At 40.0% G+C, this 19,137-nt stretch overlaps 1 protein-coding gene across 3 annotated transcripts in view; it reads left to right on the top strand.

Moving 5' to 3' along the window:
- The window catches only part of cbfa2t3 (CBFA2/RUNX1 partner transcriptional co-repressor 3), a 36,627-nt gene that overhangs the window by 12,959 nt on the left and 4,531 nt on the right, over positions 1 to 19,137 (top strand). Inside the window, exons 2-11 of one of the 3 annotated variants that reach the window (XM_087794013.1) lie at positions 5,721 to 5,876; positions 7,835 to 8,073; positions 8,162 to 8,251; positions 9,708 to 9,889; positions 12,284 to 12,567; positions 13,004 to 13,089; positions 14,602 to 14,887; positions 15,958 to 16,026; positions 16,585 to 16,638; positions 18,317 to 18,507. In XM_087794013.1, the coding sequence (XP_087650139.1) occupies positions 5,747 to 5,876; positions 7,835 to 8,073; positions 8,162 to 8,251; positions 9,708 to 9,889; positions 12,284 to 12,567; positions 13,004 to 13,089; positions 14,602 to 14,887; positions 15,958 to 16,026; positions 16,585 to 16,638; positions 18,317 to 18,507 (1,611 nt within the window). In that variant the 5' untranslated portion in view covers positions 5,721 to 5,746. Of the gene's footprint in view, positions 1 to 5,720; positions 5,877 to 7,834; positions 8,077 to 8,161; positions 8,252 to 9,707; positions 9,890 to 12,283; positions 12,568 to 13,003; positions 13,090 to 14,601; positions 14,888 to 15,957; positions 16,027 to 16,584; positions 16,639 to 18,316; positions 18,508 to 19,137 lie in introns of all 3 variants that reach the window. The other 2 variants (XM_087794014.1, XM_087794012.1) reach the window with 2 other exon arrangements.

Below are 19,137 nucleotides of genomic sequence, written 5' to 3'. Positions count from 1 at the left end.
AATATAAAATGAAGGATATTTTGTGCCAGAAAAACATTGAAAGTTACACGTTTTTGTTTTGTTCCAAATGGCAGGAATCTTGTCCGTTATGATATGTTAAGATAAATTCAGACGCTCTATTAAAAATGACTTCTAGGTCACAATAAAACATCAATTCTAACATGCATTTGTGTTACAGTAGGTTCAAACAAATGACAAGTTCTTGCATCTTGTGGTAGTGAACGTCTGGAAAAAAGGTATTTTTCTTGATTATTCCTAAGAAATTTGACAGAATCAATACGTTCATCGTGAAAAAAACCTTTAACGTATCGTTGTCTCGAGACTTGTTTTCGGTGCAAGACTAGGGAGTCGGATTTAAGCTACCGTTGCCCCGCTCTCTCTCTCTCCAGATGTCTCCAGTTAGCTGAGAAGTTGCTGTTGGCACGACCGGCCTCGGCCGATTGTCACAAATACTTTTCTTTATTTAGGAACGACTGAGCTTGTGGCCGGAGCGAACGGAGGAGGCGAAGAAGGATGGCTTGTTGGAAGGGTAGAGGCAGGAAATGAAAGCATGAGTTGTTGGCGATGTGTTTGTATGTGTGTGTGTGGGAGGAGAGTGGGGGGGGGTTGCCGTGGTGAGGTGGCAAAGATAGGAGGATGGAGGACAGGGGAGGATGGAGGTAAGTCTGGCGTCTGGATTTGGTTAGCAGCCGTTGGGAAAAATTTGAAAAGGAAGTTACTTTTTTTTTTTTTCTGAGCAAGCACGTCGGCAGCAGCGATATGCCGCACATAACCACTTCACTGCTGACGAGAGGAGCCGGCCCTCCCAACGGTGAACAGATGGTCGCTAGAACTTCAATACAATTACATCAATAACAGCTTCCACAGATATGAGCCCTGTATGACAGGATTCCTGCTGCTCACAGAGTCAGAAATGCAAGTCCTCAATCTTTAGCACCTCTGGTCCAGGAAAAAAGAAAAGGAAAAGTCGTCTTTTTAATCTCGTCTTTCCCCCTTCCCATCTGTTCACTATTACGCAGCATTTTCCCGCTTTATTAATTTAATCTTAAGAGCAAAATAGATTTCGATTTGCGTCGCCCGGACGGATCTGTTCGTCAGCTGCGGCGATGACATGGGTGATGCATGTCCACAGCGTGAGGCACATATTCGGGCAATTTTTTTGGGGGGGAGCATGTGTGGCTACATCTGCGGCGTACAGATGTGTGCGAGCACGCACTCCACTCAGGTCTGTCATTAGTTAAGCCTTTTTTTGAAAAAAGCCAAATGAGTTCAAGATGAAGTGGAGACACATCTGCAGCGTGGATGTTGGACATCGTCCTCCTCCTCCGAGGAGGAGGTTACGATACTTCTTTGAATCGCCCCAAAAAACTCCAGACCAATGCCTCTGTAGATGCTGCGTCTCGGTCCAGAGCGCCGGCAACAATCCTTATGTTTTGATACGAGCGCCTGGTAGGGGGGCTGGAGGGCCAGAGGCTCGGGCTCTGTTTGTGTGGACTCCTCAGCGGCCTGATGGGGAACAGATGTGGGAAGGCAGGCGGCTGGGCATCCAGCCAGAGCAGCTGGGAGAAATTAAAAACAACAGCATTCCTGGAGACTGGGGGAATTACTGTGGGAGGGAGCGAGGCAAGGACTGAGACGGCGAGAGAGAGAGAGAGAGAGTTTTAGTACTATGTGGTCATTGACGAAAGTCTCTGCGGAGGACGAGAGATTGAATAGACAGGAGGGACTTAAGAGAGGACGGCTCTGACTTCAGCCGTTTGCTGAAGCTAATAAGTAGCAGCTGCGTTTCCACACAGCCCTTAGCAAAAAGTATCACACTTGGAGTTCATTTTAAAAGTATACTTAAGTATAAGTAAAGGGATTATAATAAGGTATATAATCTAAGTATATTGTTAACATTACAGTGGTATTCTCAAAGTACACTATTCAGTATACTACAAGTGTACTAGGTGTACATTCTGAGTCTATAGTTTTGTTTACAGAAGTATACTCAAAGTACAATATTGCCTATACTATCAATGTGTTAGGTTTACAATCCTAGTCTATAGTTGAGTTAACTGAAGTATACTCAAAGTACAATATTGTCTATACCATCAATGTATTAGGTTTACAATCCTAGTCTGTAGTTGAGTTAACTGAAGTATACTCTAAGAACAATATTGTCTATACTATCAATGTGTTAGGGTTACAATCCTAGTCTATAGTTTAGGTTACTGAAGTATAATCAAAGCACAATATTGTCTATACTATCAATGTATTAGGTATAAACTCCTAGTGTATAGTTTAGTTTACAGAAGTATACTTAAAGTATACTATTCTCTATACTACAAGTGTACTAGGTAAAAACTCTACAGAGTCTACAGTTTAGATTACATAAGTATACTTAAAGAACATTTTTCTCTATACTAGCAATATCTTGGGTTTACAATCCTAGTCTATAGTTAAGTTTACTGAAGTATACTCAAAGTTCACTATTCTTTATACTACCATTGTATAAACTCAGAGTCTATAGTTTATTTTGCAGACATAAACGAAAAGTATCGACTCTCTGTCCTACCAGTGAACTAGGTAAACACGCTGAGTCAACATTTTAGTTTACATAAGTATACTTAAAGTACACTATTCTCTATACAACCAATGTATTAGGTTTACAAGTTTAATGAAGTATAATCAAAGTATAGTATTCTCTATACTCCCTATGTACTAGGTATACACTCGCCGGACTATAGTTGAGAGTACACAAGAGTGTATGTGTGTGTGCCTAGAAAGTTTCCTCTAAAAACAGATGCAGCATCAAAGACAAACAAGGACATATTCCCAAAGTGTTTTGGCTGATCTGCTTCCCTGAATCTGAAGTCGTAGTTCTTGAAGTAAAGTTCATAAAGTATTCTTAAGTATAAATAAGAGTTTAGATCAGTGTACTAAACGGCAAGTGTACTACTTCAATTTCAGTGTAAAATAAGTCGTGGTTCACTTCATATATCCTCTCACAATCGACACACAGACCAATGCAGAATTGAATTTCTACTCGTTGGTAAGTGTGTTTACAGACTTTGATGTGTGTTATTAAATATGCATCGAGACCCGAAGATGCTCCTGGAGTTCTTCGCTCACGCCAGGCGTCCTGCTGCTGAGTTTGGTGGTGGGGAATTGTTTTTCGTCTGGTTTCATCATGACACAAGGGGAAGAGATGGAGTGCATACTTAGAGCTCAAGTTGCCTCTTTGGTGAGCAATCTGTGAACCCGTGTTACATCAATACCAGAGACTTCATACAGCTGCGTTCACAGATGATGTGTTTTTATTTTGGAATAAAAAAAGATTCAATCGACGGGGCGGCGTCAGAGAGGAGCGCAGATGTTCTCCCCGGCCAGGGATGAACATGCCGGGGTGAGAGTCTGAGACGATACGAAAGCTGAACTTTCGCCACTTAACTTCACCTTGGATTTTGGTCGGTTCTTTCCTTCTTTTTTTTTTTTTTTTGTCCTCTAGTGTGGAGCACAATGGGAGCACAGATGGCCACATATGGGAGCGCAGACTTAGCAGACTTCCTAATGTATTAAAAGTGAAATCCAGTGCTTTTTGTGTTGCGTGTGTGTGTGTGTGTGTGTGTGTGTCATGTCCCTGTAGCCGTTCAGATTAAACAGCTGTTGATAATCCAGCGGAGGAAGCAGACTCTTATATTGAAAAAGTTCCTTTTAATTATTAATATTTCGTCCATATCAAAGAACATACTCTAATTGTGTTGTCGGCAGGATTTATGGGATGTTTACTGAAAACACCGTGGATGACCTGTTTGTTGCATCTCAGCCTAGTAGCGGCGTCTATTAATACCGCTGAGGCCCGTCTGCCGCCGCTATCTACAACCTTGTGTGTTTGTGTTCGACACGTCTGGCATGGGGCAAACAGCGGAGTGCTCCTCGTGTTCTTGAGGATCACTGTGTCAATGGCCCTCGTACTGCACACTCCAGAGTGGCACTCTTTAAATACAGACACCAGCTGTTGAGCACTTCTACGCCAGCGTTCGGAAATAGGCGGAAAAAACTGAAGCCCCCGGTGAGAAAGAGAACATCTCAACTGCTGAATCATGAGGTGTTGGACAGTAGTTTGATCCGTTCAAAAAAAATTCAAGTATTTCTGTGGATCAGTACTATCATTTAAAATGTATTTTTTTCTGTTCCTAAAATACATGAACGCAAAAATGTTCTGAAATATGGTAAATAAATCACAATTATGAATAATTCATTATTAAGGATTCAGTATTATTCAGCATTATTCAGTGGTGGTCGATGAAGGGGACTCCTCAGGGGCCACATTGTATACTGGGACTTTTATAAGGGGTCGTCGAGCCAAAAACAAAAACAAATGCAAGCGCAAATAATAAGGAAAAAAAAAAAAAGACAAAGAATTTAACCAATTAATTTAAAATAATTTGATAAATAACTTTCTTTCTTTTTTTTTTAGATATTACCTCAATATTAACTCAAGTTATTTTGAGAGGCAAGAAATATTCACAAAGAGTAAAGATAAAAAAGAATGTAGGAAAGTTTTATTTACAGTAAATACAGTAATAAATACAAAATAAATATGTCAGAAACCTTTTCTAAATGTTCTCCTCTGACCTCAGTAGGACCACAGTGTTACAGTCAAAGGGCCACATGTGGCCCCTGAGCCTTACTTCTCCAGAGTCCCGTACACAATATTAATCTACACACGTGCGTTTAATTTAGTTGTTTTTTTAACATACTTTTTAAAAGCATTTCTTTAAAAACGTTGCTTTACTTCATCTTATGTGTGTCATGTTCAACAGAAAATTAATAATAACAATGAAGGACATGAAGGACAATCTGTGCAGATTTTATTATCTTTAACTTAAAAACATGTCCCATCTGCACTTCATCTTCTTTTTTTTAAAATACATTTTTAACATTGCTTGAGTATGTTTAACTCTTTGAAAATGTGCCATGAAAATTCTTTTGGCAAGTGAATTTTCTTTGTGACATCAGTGGCAAAAAACATTTTCAAAACAAGTTTTGTCATCGACAAATGTACATGAGAACATCGACCTGACCTTCAAATATATCGATGATTTGTGCTCATCAATACTGGTCAGGTGTAGCATGTTTATGCGTTTGACCTTTTGCCTGGACTCCTCGCCTTGTTTGGTGCTGGCCCTGCTAGAGGACGGAGCAAACCGGTAGCAAAGATGGAGCTCCTGCCGCAGAAAGCCAGAGCGTTATGATGGACAGCAGCAGATCCAGCTGCACTTGTCACTGGCTGTCAAGTGAGCTGTCTGAACCGGGGTACGAGAGGGGACAGCCGGACCCCGGCGTGCGCGAGTGTGTGTGTGTGTGTGTGTGTGTCCGGAGGTTACGACCAGAGCTCCACGGTGTGTGTTCATGTGCAGGAGAGACAGGGGAAGAAAGAAGGGGGCGGGGGGTCTCCGTCAGCAGCAGCTGAGTGAGTGAGCAGGTGTTACTGTGCGTCTCCCAGGCCCATGAATCTCTAACTAGAGAGACACAATACAACTTTGGAGCCAGTTCCTCTGCCTGCATTGATTTGTTCTGCTTCCTTTTTTTTTTTTTGGGAGCTTTTGTTTTGAAGGAAACAATCAATGGCCCCCTAGGTGAAATGTCAATGTTTTCGCTCTTTAAGTTTTCCTCACAAACTTGAGCAACGTTCTCACTCTTCTTCCTCTTCTTCTTCTTTTTCTTCATCCCAGGTAGCAGAGTGCAGAAGGCTGGAACAATGCCAGATTCACCTGCGGATGTGAAAACCCAGCCCAGGTCCACCCCACCCACAATGCCTCCGCCGCCCCCGGCAGTCAGCCAGGCAACCAATCGCAACGCTTCATTCACCCCGACCACCAGTAAATCAAGTAAAGTCCCATTTTTTTGGTCCAATAATGCTTCAAATAATGAAAAGGTTAGCTCTAATGTTCGTGTTATTGGAAATTTCAACCAATTGAAAGATGCAAATTTGATTTAAAAATCTGTTGATTGGAACGCTCGTAACGTATTTAAGAAAACTAATGATGGTATACCTTATTCTTGACACATTAAGAGTATATATGGTGTCACCACAGTTCACAAAAAAGATAACATAATTATAATTAAAACATACAGTACACATACATGTAATAATATACAATGAAACAATAATAAAATACAATTATAATAATAAAATACAATTATAGAAATAAAATAGGCACAATAATAAATAAAATAAATCAACAGCTATAATCATTAGTTAAGGTACTTGTACACAAACAAAAACAGAAGTTGGCTAAAAGAGTTATAAACACTTTTATTTTAATTCAATAAAATTATAACAGTGGGCAGAGAGGAGCGGCAGAATCTCCCTTTCCATGTATTTAGATTTATAACATCATTTTACACTTTTTTCAACAACTTTTCTGAGGTGAAATCCATTTAATTCTTCATATTTAAACAGAAACCTTACATTCCCCCTGGAAAACTAAGAATTTTAAACTGAAGGGGTGATGAAAACCTCAATTGTAAAAGCGTAGAAACTAATGTAAAGACTAGCTGACTAGCTTCAACAGAGTCAACTCACTTTATTAGGGATTTATCAAGATATCAGATGAGCATCTTATCAACGATTCTGTGTGAAACTTCAAAATGTACTTGATATTGACCGGCGACTGCACTGTGTTGTTTGCCATCTGGTAGTGTTGTGTCAATGCTTTTTCGGGGATCAGTCAGAGTGGCGTTTGCGGTGCGTGTAGACCTACTTTTTCACCCCTATATAGATATGACAGGCCGTGTTGTTTCACCTGTTGCGGCGGGTGGTCAGTGGTTGTAGCTCTTGCTCTCGCTGCCCCTTGCCTAAAACCAGAACACAAGTGGATCACAGGCAATAGCTTATGAACTGGAAAGATCATGGTTGAAACTCACAGTAAACTTTGACTTTTTTTTCAAAATGAGCACATTTTAAGTCAACTTCTGTTTACAATGATGTAAAATTGCAGTTTATTTATAAGAAATCAACTTTTTAAAAGTAAGTAAGTAAGTAATTTTTATTTGTATAGCGCTTTTCCAGGGGTCACAAAGCGATTAAACAATCAAAACAATATTAGATAAAGTATATACTTTAAAGGTCAAGATAAAACTGATAACACAACAGGAGTTCCAGAAAATCAAGGAAAAGCCTGAACAGATAAAAAGTTGCTTTTTAAATCCAAAAGCCACTCAAAAACACACCATGTTGCACTGAGAGTCTTACAACTTCTTCCTGTGTATTTGCAAACGTGTTTGCAGCCCCATTAAGCAAGAATATCACAGTGATTATATGTGTATGAACGCTGTGACTATTTTGATCCCCAAAGCTGTGAATGTACCTTCAGCTGGTGCTGGACATGTGCGCCGTCCATATTTAGCTACACACCTGCCATTGGAATAAAAGTAACATGGGCCCGGGCCTATTTTTGGCACCTCATTAACAAGTTCCTCTTATAGTCGATCCTAGTGAGTGAGTGAGGGGAGAGGGTGAGGAGTGGCAGGGAATAGACTGATACAGGGGGGGGAGCCGGGGAGGAGGGGGGGTCGAATGGTAACACTTGCATGACAGCTGGAGTGGGGGGCAAACACACACAGACGAGTATAAATATATATATTCAAAGCGTAAATTACAAGCACATTGTTTGATGTCATATTGTGTCTTTTACCGCCGTGACCCAAACACCCGACTATTGACGGGGCCAAAGTGCTCCAGCGCTCATTGTGGGACCTCACTTGACAGACTCCCCCCCAAGGCCCCTTTGGAAACTACTGACCCAATTCATGTTGTCTGCTCCGTCCGTCTGTTTATCTGCAGTGCTCAATGGCAGCAGCCACTCTCCCACGTCGCTGAATGGTGCCCCCTCCACCCCGAACGGCTTCAGCAACGGCCCGGCGATGTCCTCGACGGCCTCCCTGTCCAACCAGCAGCTCCCGCCGGCCTGCGGCGCCCGGCAGCTCTGCAAGCTGAAGCGCTTCCTGACCACGCTGCAGCAGTTCGGCAACGACATATCGCCCGAGATCGGGGAGCGGGTGCGCAGTCTGGTGCTGGGACTGGTTGTGAGTTTCACTGACGAGATGATATTGTGCCTTAGTTGAAGCAACATTGTTTTAAAACCACCTTTTTTTGTTGTTGTTGTGGCAGAACTCGACGCTCACCATTGAAGAGTTTCACTCCAAACTTCACGAAGCCACCAACTTCCCACTGAGGCCTTTTGTTATTCCTTTCCTGAAGGTATTTACCAAAGTTAAATGTGTCATTCTACTAAAACTTTTGCACTCTTTATTTTAAAAAAAAGAAAGTCAACTTGGGTAAATCAATGTTCATGTTACATAAGTCACAAACATGAACAGAATTTTACTACTTTTAAAATGTTACAGTGTTCAGACATCACCCATGAATAACCTCAGCTACCACAGGTATCAACTGGCTATGCTAGCTTGCTAGCAAGACTTTACATTACTATTAAAAATGTATTTCAACATTTTTATCTATTACGTGTTGGTATTTGTGGTGAGGGTACGTTTAATGGACCTGTGCAAACATGTCCGCTTGAGACCTTGGCCCCTGGTTAAGTTTTCTGTGAAGAGGTTTAAAGAAAAAGTTTCTTTGTTACATCCATAACGAATAAGAATGAGATTAAAGGAGTAATACTACAAAATTTGGCATGTTTAAGTTAAGTAAATGCATTGAAACAAAAACACAACAGGACTTTTCTGTGAAAAATGCTGTTGTTGGTAGAAAATGACAAAAAGGTGAGGCGATATATAATTAAAATGACTTCGAAACAATCCTCCTCTTATTCACAAAGCTGTTATTAACTGTTTTCAAATCATTTGTGATACGTTTTTACAATTTTGAGAAGTTAAAGAAAGGCAATGGTTTCAGAGAATGTGCTTCAATTTTGGAAATCACTACAGCTTTAACTTCTATTGATGGAGATAATGTCCAATTTATTACACTCTAAAAAGGTTTTACATTGTTAAGTCTAATCTAACACTGACTTGGATCTGAATCTTATATATGTGTGTAAGAATGTGTGCTGGACCTCCTGGTGTGCTGTGATCCCTCACATTTGGGACATAGCTACAAGAGTCTGTGTCTTATCAAGTCGACAGCCATAAGAGTGCGTTTTGACATTGTGCACACACACACACACACACAGACAAACACACACACACACACACACATACAATAAGCAGACCAAGGAAAAGCACATGGCAGAGGAATGTGTCAGGGGAGCTGTCTTATCTCATTGTGTCTATTCATCACTTTTGTTTTTTTTTCCAAGCACTAATCCTGTGTTACTTTCTTTCGTACTCGAATGACCTATTAGTCAAACGTTAGTTTGAACCTGCTCTCTGTCAAGGCTGTCGCGTGATGAATTCAGAAGATACCGACAGAGTGGGCAAATTATCTTTCTTTCATTAATTCTCCAGAAACATGATAGAAATAAAAATGAAACCAGTACTTACTTGGATGAAGGACAGCATCTTGCAAATTTAATAGAGATAATGAAAATAATATCATAAAATAATCATAATATATTATTATTATAGCATTGGTTATTTAATTCCAAAAAGACACTTTTACTGTTATTCAGCATCTAAATTTATAGCATTGGTTAACGTTGTACAAGAATATAAAGACCTTTTTTTAAACGTTTGTGTAACTCTGTGTGTGTCTGCAGGCAAACCTGCCTCTGCTGCAGAGAGAGTTGCTCCATTGTGCTCGACTGGCCAAACAGACTCCGGCTCAATATCTGGCCCAACACGAGCAGCTTCTCCTGGACGCCAACGCCAGCTCCCCTCTCGACTCTTCCGAGATCATGATGGAAATGAACGAGCACGGCAAGCGAAGGACCCCAGACAGGTATAGTGATCTCCATTGTTGATGCTGAAGTGTTTATGGAGGATCTGGTTATAGTGCTAATGATGTTAGATGAAGAAATGCCATGATGGTTTAGGGTTAGGGTTATGGTTATGGTTATGGTTATGGTTATGGTTATGGTTATGGTTATGGTTATGGTTATGGTTAGGGTTAGGGTTATGGTTAGGGTTAGGGTTAGGGTTAGGGTAAGGGTTAGGGTTAGGGTTAGGATAGAGGTTAAGGGTAAGGAGTTAGGGTTATGTAAGGGTAAGGGTAAGGGTTAGGGTTAGGGTTAGGGTTAGGGTTGGGGTTAGGGTTAGGGTTAGGGTTAGGATAGAGGTTAAGGGTAAGGAGTTAGGGTTATGTAAGGGTAAGGGTAAGGGTTAGGGTTAGGGTTAGGGTTCGGGTTCGGGTCTGGGTTAGGATTAGGGTTAGGGTTAGGGTTAGGGTTAGGGTTGGGGTTAGGGTTAGGGTTAGGGTTAGGGGTTAGGTTTAGGGTAGCTGCTTCCTGTATTACCCTGTACCATTATTATTGTCAGCATTAGCTGGTGGCCATAATAAATAAATACTTTAATTTAATTATATACCTTGACCTCTTTTCTGCTGACTCGTTTGGTACCTAGGGGGTTAAATCAATGTGTGTGTGGTCAAAAGTTAGGGTGAATAACTTAATAACCAAATTCCCTTTGTTGTGGTATCAACTGGGAACAATACATTAAATTAATAATGTGAGATGGAAGGCAGAATGTACCTAACATGCCAAAGACTCACTAATAAAGTCAGAAGTCATAAATGAATCAGACAAGTTAATAAACAGCGTCCAGATGCGTTTCGTTGGTTCTTGTTTCATCCAAGGAACACGACAATAAACAAGGTTTTCACGTGCACACCTCTCCGGCTCCACATTGTGCCATTGTGTTTCAGCTCGTATTACTTCTGTATGCTCTCTCGATCCCTCTCTGACCCGCGGGCTCCCAGCAGCAGGCCATATGTCAGGGATGTGTCCAGATGGTGCTGCTGACCGTAACACAGAGTACATACTGAGTGGGGGTGTGAGGATCCGGCTGGTGTTTGCAGGGTTGGGAGATGAACCTGCAACCTTCCGTTTTTGCTTTACCTCCTGACTAAGGAGTTTTCTTTTTTAAAAGAAATATGTAGGGAGAAAAAAAATACGTCATCGCTTGACCTGTTTCAGAAAATTAGAGATGGGTTCAAGTACCAGCGACCTGATCAAAACGCACCCGTGGATACGAAAAGTCAGCGCATCAACAAACAGCCGCTACATTTGGCAGGGCTGCAGTCGTTCCCCTTTGATCCCTCCGAAGATAAAGAGTGATTTCTATCGAAATGCCGAGCTATTGCCATCCAGCTAAACAGATTAATATCAACACTCCCGTTTAAACTGTCCAGATGGCTCAAAAACACACACACACACACACTTCCATACACACTAGGGTCTAAAGTACACATACACAAACCAGTGTGACAAAACATCTGCCAAACACACAATATTCAGTCCATATTGCTCATAAGCCCGAGAGCAAGGCTGCGGGGAGAGAGCGCGTAACACTTGCAATCTAAGAGTAGGCAGAGGGATATTCAGATTAAGAGCTTGAGATGTGGGGAGTATGCTTGGACCTGGCTTTGTTTGGTACATATGGTGTACAGCTGTGCAGAAGATTTGGTGGGGACGGCTCCAACGAAAAAACCTCTCAGTGGGGAGGGTATGATTATAAACAAAACTATTCAGGATTAAGGATGAACTTAATTGCTTGTGTTTTAATACAAGTGTTTGTTTTTTTATCATGTCACCGTTGAAAGTAGGTTAAGTTAGTCAGTGTAAATGACATGCATCGTTGTTGTTCATTTGACGGTGAATGTCGAGGCTTGAGTGTGAAAGGTTTGTGAGAGGTTTGAAAGTGAACATGCAGAAATGTTCTTACCGTTATACCTCATGGTTGTGATACTTAAACTAGGGAAGAAGATTAGGGCCAGTGGGGAAAAAAAGGATAATTGTCACCTTAAACTCAGAATTCTCACTTAAACCTTAATCCTCTTACGAATCAAACAGATCTGTGGATGATGACTTTAATAATTCATCCTTTTTTTACATTCACAGTTTTGCATTTAAAAGAAATATATATGTATTTGCCAAGAACTGATCTTGTTTTAGACCATAAACACAACATTCTTCTTCTACTTGTTTTGTAACTAGTATTGTGTACTTTTTTAAACTCCCAGAAAGATAGAAAAAAAGACCAAAAGAATGCTCATGCGAACAACGCCAATGAGGCTGGAGACACTTCCGTTTTCACGACAAAGTTTTGTCATCATTTTAAACACGAAATCTGATAACAATAGCCTCATGGTAGATGTGTTTTTTTTTGCCACCCACAGGACCAAAGAATCCTCAGAGAGAGACGGCTTGCACCACGAACACATCGCTAAGAGACCGTGCACCATCAGTCCCAGTCAGCGATTCAGCCCCAGCACAGGACTTTCTTCTCACCCGCCGCCCAACGGCCTACCCTCTCACCCGCCAAACGGTCTGCCTCACCCACCCAACCCTCAGATGGGTCCACAGCACTACCGCCTCGAGGACATGGCCCTGGCGCACCAGTACAGAGACGCTTACAGACACGGCGAACACAGGGATGCACGAGACAGACATCGTCCAACCGGTATGTCAGCAAAAGAAATCTTAACGAAGAAAAAAGCATGAAATTTAGACTTTAATTTCTCCCGCTGGTGTGTCTCAGAGATAATCAAATTACAATCAGGTCACACAACAAGCACCACAACTATTGAGCGCTCGTGTCCAGAACAAAGACCAGTTGTCAGTCCGGTGTGATAATCCTAGTGGCAGTGTGTCTATATAAAGCCCACAGCCATACATACCCATGTGCTACAACTGTGGCAACCATATATGCCACTTCTGCGTCCCCGAAAGAAACAAGTGGAATTCTTAGCCAAACTGTCTCCCCGTGAGATCACCGCGCCAAATGCCATCAGTCCTCGATGTGATCCGGGGGTTGAATTAAGTTGATTTTTGCACAAGCACGTATTCCAATATATATTCTCCCGCATAAATAAAGGAAAGACTTTTTGCTGTTGCAGCGGTTCATTCAGCCAGACAAGAGGAGGTGATCGACCACCGTCTGACGGATCGAGAGTGGGCCGAGGAATGGAAGCACCTTGATAATGTAAGTACTCATTGAAAAACACGACACTGATGTGACTTTAAAGAAAAAAAAATAATATTATAAAAATGGTTTTAATGGTTTTGTAACAGACAACAATGTCCTTCTTTACCGTTAATGCAATCATGACAGCATAGAAAATTGGTTATTGCAATAAAATAAACAATATGCATCAATGTGAAACTGTCTCAAACTCTGCTGATCTGAGTCCAGTGATGTCGCCTAAAAAACAGTGGCTTTGTAATATCTAGAAGAAAGTTAGGTGGTGTAAAACTGCGGGACAGGCATAAACATGATTTTTATGTAAGAAAGGGTGTTTTATTTGTATAGTACCCAGGGTACTTCTATAATCAATACTAGATTTTAATATTTTCAATGTTGGGCTTTCCAGACGTCAAAAGATTCACTTTAAAACAAGCAATATGTTACTTATAGATAGATAAATAGAACTTTATTGATCCCTCTGGAGGTCTCCTTATATATCAATAAAAGTTAGAGTTTTGATCAATTAATATTGCATTTAACCTCATTTGACACAGTTCCATAAAGATTTTACTCAATGACCCTGAATGAACCCCGACTGAATCAATGTGTATATAAGAGATATACCGTCTCATCATCACATTACATCCCACGGAAAACAATATGTCTCCTCCGCACGCCGGCGCTCATTTTTGTTATCTGCACGTGAAATCTGTTCCGGCCAAATAGCTCGTAATTGAACAACGGCGCTTTATAAATTGGCTCAATGGCCGCCAGATGATTTAAGTTAGTGGTAAACATGACGTGCAGATGACAGAAACAGAGTTGACACATTGAAAAAAGCTTCAGTCGCAGCTGAGCGAGCAGCTGACTGACATCTGAGCCGGCTCAGTTAGGAGAATCCAAACACCTCTTCTCTCCCTGTCACCCAACATCATAAAGACAAAACATACATACATGCACAACGCTCACGATCACACACGAGGAAAAGAGTGTGTGTGTGTGTGTGTGTGTGAGAGAGAGAGTGAGATATACTGGGCCACAGATGGAGCTCAAGACCCAGCAGAGCGCAGCTCCAGCTGGGCAGAGCAGCTGAGACAAGAGCTGCAGTCATGGAGAGAACCGGCCAGGCCTGGACCCGGGCCAAATTAGAAACACTTCACTGAAATAAATATAGCTAACTGAGAGGGAGTGGGGGAGATGAAGGAGGAGTGGGGGGGTTGAAATAGTGAAAAATCAACATTATTGGAGCCATTTATTTAAAAAAAAAAGAGACATATCAAAGTAGAAATATGGTGATTCAGCAGCAGACAAACAGTCTTTTCCCTGCAGCTGTTATATTTCAGTTCTCCCAGACAAACCCTCGCTCACGAAGAGAAAACAAAAGAAATCGTATATCAGCTCTAAATGGCGGATAGATTTATTGATCCCTCGTAAATATTTCCTCCTCAGCTTTAAATGTTTTATGGATTTCCTGAGTTGAACTGATGAGCTCGGCAGATGTTCTCATCTGTAAATCTCGCGTCTTTCCAGCTCCTGAACTGTATCATGGACATGGTGGAGAAGACTCGCCGCTCTCTGACGGTGCTGCGCCGCTGCCAGGAGGCCGACCGCGAGGAGATGAATCATTGGATACGGCGCTACAGCGACGTGGAGGAGATGAAAAAAGGTGGGAGCAACGGACAGCACTGCCTTCCTCCTCCTCCTCTTCCTCCTCCTACTCCTCTCCACAACTCCTCCTCCAACACAGCTAGCAGCAGCGAAGCGCTGTCCATAGGAGCGTCCTCCGCTGCCGAGAGGCAGACAGGCAGACAGACAGGTAGACAACACACACAAAAGGTCATTGTTTTCTCCAGGCACTCACTGGAAGGTCACTGGGTGAGGTTTAGAAGGTGTCAGAAGAGTGACCTTGGGCAGACTTAAGTTGGGGGAAAATGTTTTGTTAAAAAATAAATAAAAATAAAATCAGAATTTGAATGTTTAATGCCAGGATTGACAAAACAACACAATAATTATTGTGGTGTTTTGATACATTATCAACTGAACTTTATTTCTAAAGCACTTTAAAACATCGGTTGATACAAAGTGCTGTCCAGGAACAAAAAATAGCATTAAAATAAGCAGTTAACGATAATATGATACCAAATAATAGTAAAAACAAGTAAAAGGCACTCATTTGATTTTTAATTAAAGATAAAAAAAAAGATAAATAATTTATATAAATACATAAAAAAAAAAAAAAAATAGAGTAACTTGTACGTAAAAACAAATGCATTTTTAATAATTAAATACAATTACGTACTTACTGCAAATACAATTAATTTCAATTACCTGGATTTAGAATCCACCATTTTATCTTAAATATCTTAGATATATTATCATTACAAAACTATTTATTATAAATGATTTTATGTCACCTAATGCAAATATCTTTCACTCAAATGACCGAACCTCTTAAGACCCAATATATATATACATATATATATACATTTTTTATTTTACTTTGGGGGGGCATTTGGGATGAAAATACTTTTTTTTCAAGAAAATTGTTTCTTTATTCCTAAATTTGCAATACAATGTCAATATATACAGGTATTTTGCTGCCATTCCTGTCATAGTTTTTATTACATTTGGATGTTGTGATGTCACAGCAAGATGGTGCATGTTGTTTCCCTAAATATGTTTTTTTATTTGAAAAAAAAAAAAAGTATCATGGAGGTTAAAGGGAGATTGGTCACATACAAAGAAAAATTACTTTATACTTTCTGGATAAACAAGTCACTATATCAGTGAAGCATTGCTAAACAAAATCTGTAAGAAGTTGTAAAAAACAAGTGTTATTTACTTAAATGAAAAGGCAATAATTATGCATGTGCATGTGTGTTTCAGAGATCCACAGAGACTTCTTGCACAGACCTCCGTCGGGATATATACCAGAAGAAATCTGGAGGAAAGCAGGTGAGAGACAAGAATCTTTGGTTTTCTAATATTAGACACATCGTTTCTCCAAAAGCCCCGTCGGTCCAAACTAGAGCCACAGTCGCAGACAGAAGTGAGGCGCAGCAGTCACGGGGTCTCAAAGGCCGACGTTATTGAAGTGTCATTAGGGCTAAACGTGCTCCATCTGTCACCGCTATGAAAGGCCACTGCAGTTAAGCTGCAGTGAAAATGCAGTCACCTGGCCGAAGGCAGCGCAGCATGGAGCTTAACTCGACTCCATTGTTCTGAAAACACCTTCTGTATTCACCTCTTTTTACAAGACGATCAATTTAATTTCCTCAACTAGATTTTGTCTAAAAGTCCAACGTTTTTATATTGTGTACTGCATGTAAGATTAAAAAAAAACATCCCAGGAGTCTTCTGGCTCAGCCCTGGTTGCACTTCAGTCCCAGCACTATTATGTTGCAGTACACTTCAATACCCTGTGGAGGAAAAGATGCTGCTGTCGGCAAAACACCGTGCTGCATTTTCACCTGCAGAAAAAGCTCTTTTTAATTGCAGTTGTTTTTCATTCAGGTACCACAAGCATCCCGCTCTCCCCGGCACTAAAGCACCTCCAAAACAAGCAAGGTGAGTTGCACGTCATTGTCGCTGTCTCCACAAGTGTTTATTCCTCCACTTTTATTATCATCCGACTCACTTCAGGCTTCTTTAAAAACAAAAAAAGAAACCTCCTCCATCACAATACTTCCTGCCCTCGAGTTCTCTATTAAGTGCTAATTGCGACTCACATCTGCTATAGAGCCTCATTGATAAGACGTAATTACATTTACAAACTAATCCTTAGCGAGATGATTGTGAAATCTCAGGATAATATAGATATTGAATGAAGGCTTGAGATGAAAAGAATAAAAGCGAAAGGAAATGAACTGAAATGTAATTATTGTTGCTCCTGAATGAAAAGGGAGGGAAACATGATAAATAAATATTTGAGAAAATGGTTATTGAGTTAAGTTTGAATGACTCTTTAATCAATGAAAGAAACACAACAATTTATTTTTAAAATGACATAAATAAAATAAAAATCAAGATAAAGCCAACATAAAGTAACCAATAAAGATTAATTTGGTTAATTGATCCACTGATAAATGGTAATATACAGTAACTAAATGATGAATTTATACAAAGAAAGTATTATTAGGTGAACGTGCGGAGAAGAAAGTGTAACTAGTAAAAGCTCCGTTGACTCTATATTGGGATTTTTAAATTTTTCAGATTTAGAATCAGAAACTTTTATTGCCAGTGTTGTAAACACGTCGCTGGAATTTGTTGCGGTGTCTTTAAAAGAATATATAAATGAAATAATGAATGACATAAAAGGAGAATAATAAAATAAAACAAAAATAAGAGAAATTACTATAAAATTGCATATAAATAAATAATTAAAAAATAATGAATAAAAATACAAACCATTTCTTCACCAAATCTATATGAATCCCCTACATGTTTATAGGAATAAACTCAATCGTACAGCAGTTCAAGAACTCGCATGCACAACACACAGTGGACCGGAAGAAAGAGTTTTATTTTAGTTTGTGTTAAAGCTCTTTTTTGAGTTTCACATTTAACTCAAATCTTATCATCCTTTTTTGAGTTATTTGTCCGACTCATATCTAAGACGGTTATCACCTTGGAGCAGGTAACACAGTGTAAAAGTAAAATCACATTTACACAAAGAAAAATAAAAAGTTCTCTTAAAATGGTTCTCTTTTGCTTGACCCCCCTGTAACACTCCAGGAAACCCCCTATCATTTCTAAGACCACACATTTGAGTTCAGCGAGATCATAAGAGAAAGTTGTTGTTGTTTTCAATAGATTATTTCCTGCCCTGCATTATATATAAATCAATAAATGCTCCATACTTAGCAGGCTGGAGGCCAAGAACTCCTCTGAGAAATCTCACACTGTACATTTATGTTGTGCACCATGAGGCCAATAGTGAGAGATTGCAAAATGTAATTGCTCTCGCTTCCTACTGTGAAGGGACAGCAGGAAGTTTCTATTTTTGTCTGCCATCTGGAAGTGAGTCTACACACCTGCTTTCTGTACCGAACAGCCTCCTCACTCATTCACCTGGTGAAGCGACTCGCTGGTGTTCTCCATTCTCAGAGAAACATAGATCAGGAAATGTTTGTCAGAGGAAGTGTGAAGCTTCCGCCATGTTGGAAGTGACTCACTGAGAAGATGGTGACGTGAAAAAAGGAAAAGACACAAGTGCTGATGTTCGGCGTGAATGCTTTCTTCACAGAGGAAGCCGTCAACGAAGTGAAGCGTCAGGCCATGTCGGAGCTGCAGAAGGCTGTGTCGGACGCCGAGAGGAAAGCTCACGAGATGATCTCGGCCGAGAGGTCAAAGATGGAGAGAGCGCTGGCAGAGGCCAAGAGGCAGGCCTCTGAAGATGCACTGACAGTCATCAACCAGCAGGAGGACTCCAGTGAAGTGAGTATTATAGACATGATGGACTTTGACCTTTTTTTCTATCAAAATTAACTGTAAAACTTTTTTTGTAAAATGTAGATAAGTTAATAGTTACTAATACATTAAAATGTTTATATACAGTATATATATATATCATTAGAAAATGTGATCTATAAAATAAAGTTGCAAGGGTATTTTGTAATCATTTTTTATTAAATTCCAACCTAAATATTATTGATTTAGTTTTGGTGCCAATATTTAAAGAGTCTTTAGATCATCAGTTAAGTTTCCTCAGGGGCCACCATGTATCCTTTGACTGTTGTTGGGGGCTGCCAAGCCAAAATAAAGAAGTTACCAATTAAAGTAGCTTTAGTTTTAAAATCAAAATTAAACACAAAGACACAAACACAAAATAAAAGCTTTTTTTTTATTTAAAGTTTATAATTTTATTTAAACATTCTTAAGAAAAATAAACTATTTTTTTATATTGAATATGTTTTGTAACAACATAAAAAAAAGTCCCATTCATAATTATTACACGTTAATATCAAAACTATTCCCCCGAAAGGAGACGAATAAAAGAAAGAAAATGTGAACAAAGGTTTTTAATGAAAGATAAAATGATAGCCGTCATACATGATCTGTGGCATC

The sequence above is a fragment of the Callionymus lyra genome, chromosome 6 (assembly GCF_982586985.1).
Source record: "Callionymus lyra chromosome 6, fCalLyr1.hap1.1, whole genome shotgun sequence".
NCBI classification, from domain to species: Eukaryota; Metazoa; Chordata; class Actinopteri; order Syngnathiformes; family Callionymidae; genus Callionymus; species Callionymus lyra.
This window is presented reverse-complemented; position numbering and strand designations above follow the sequence as displayed.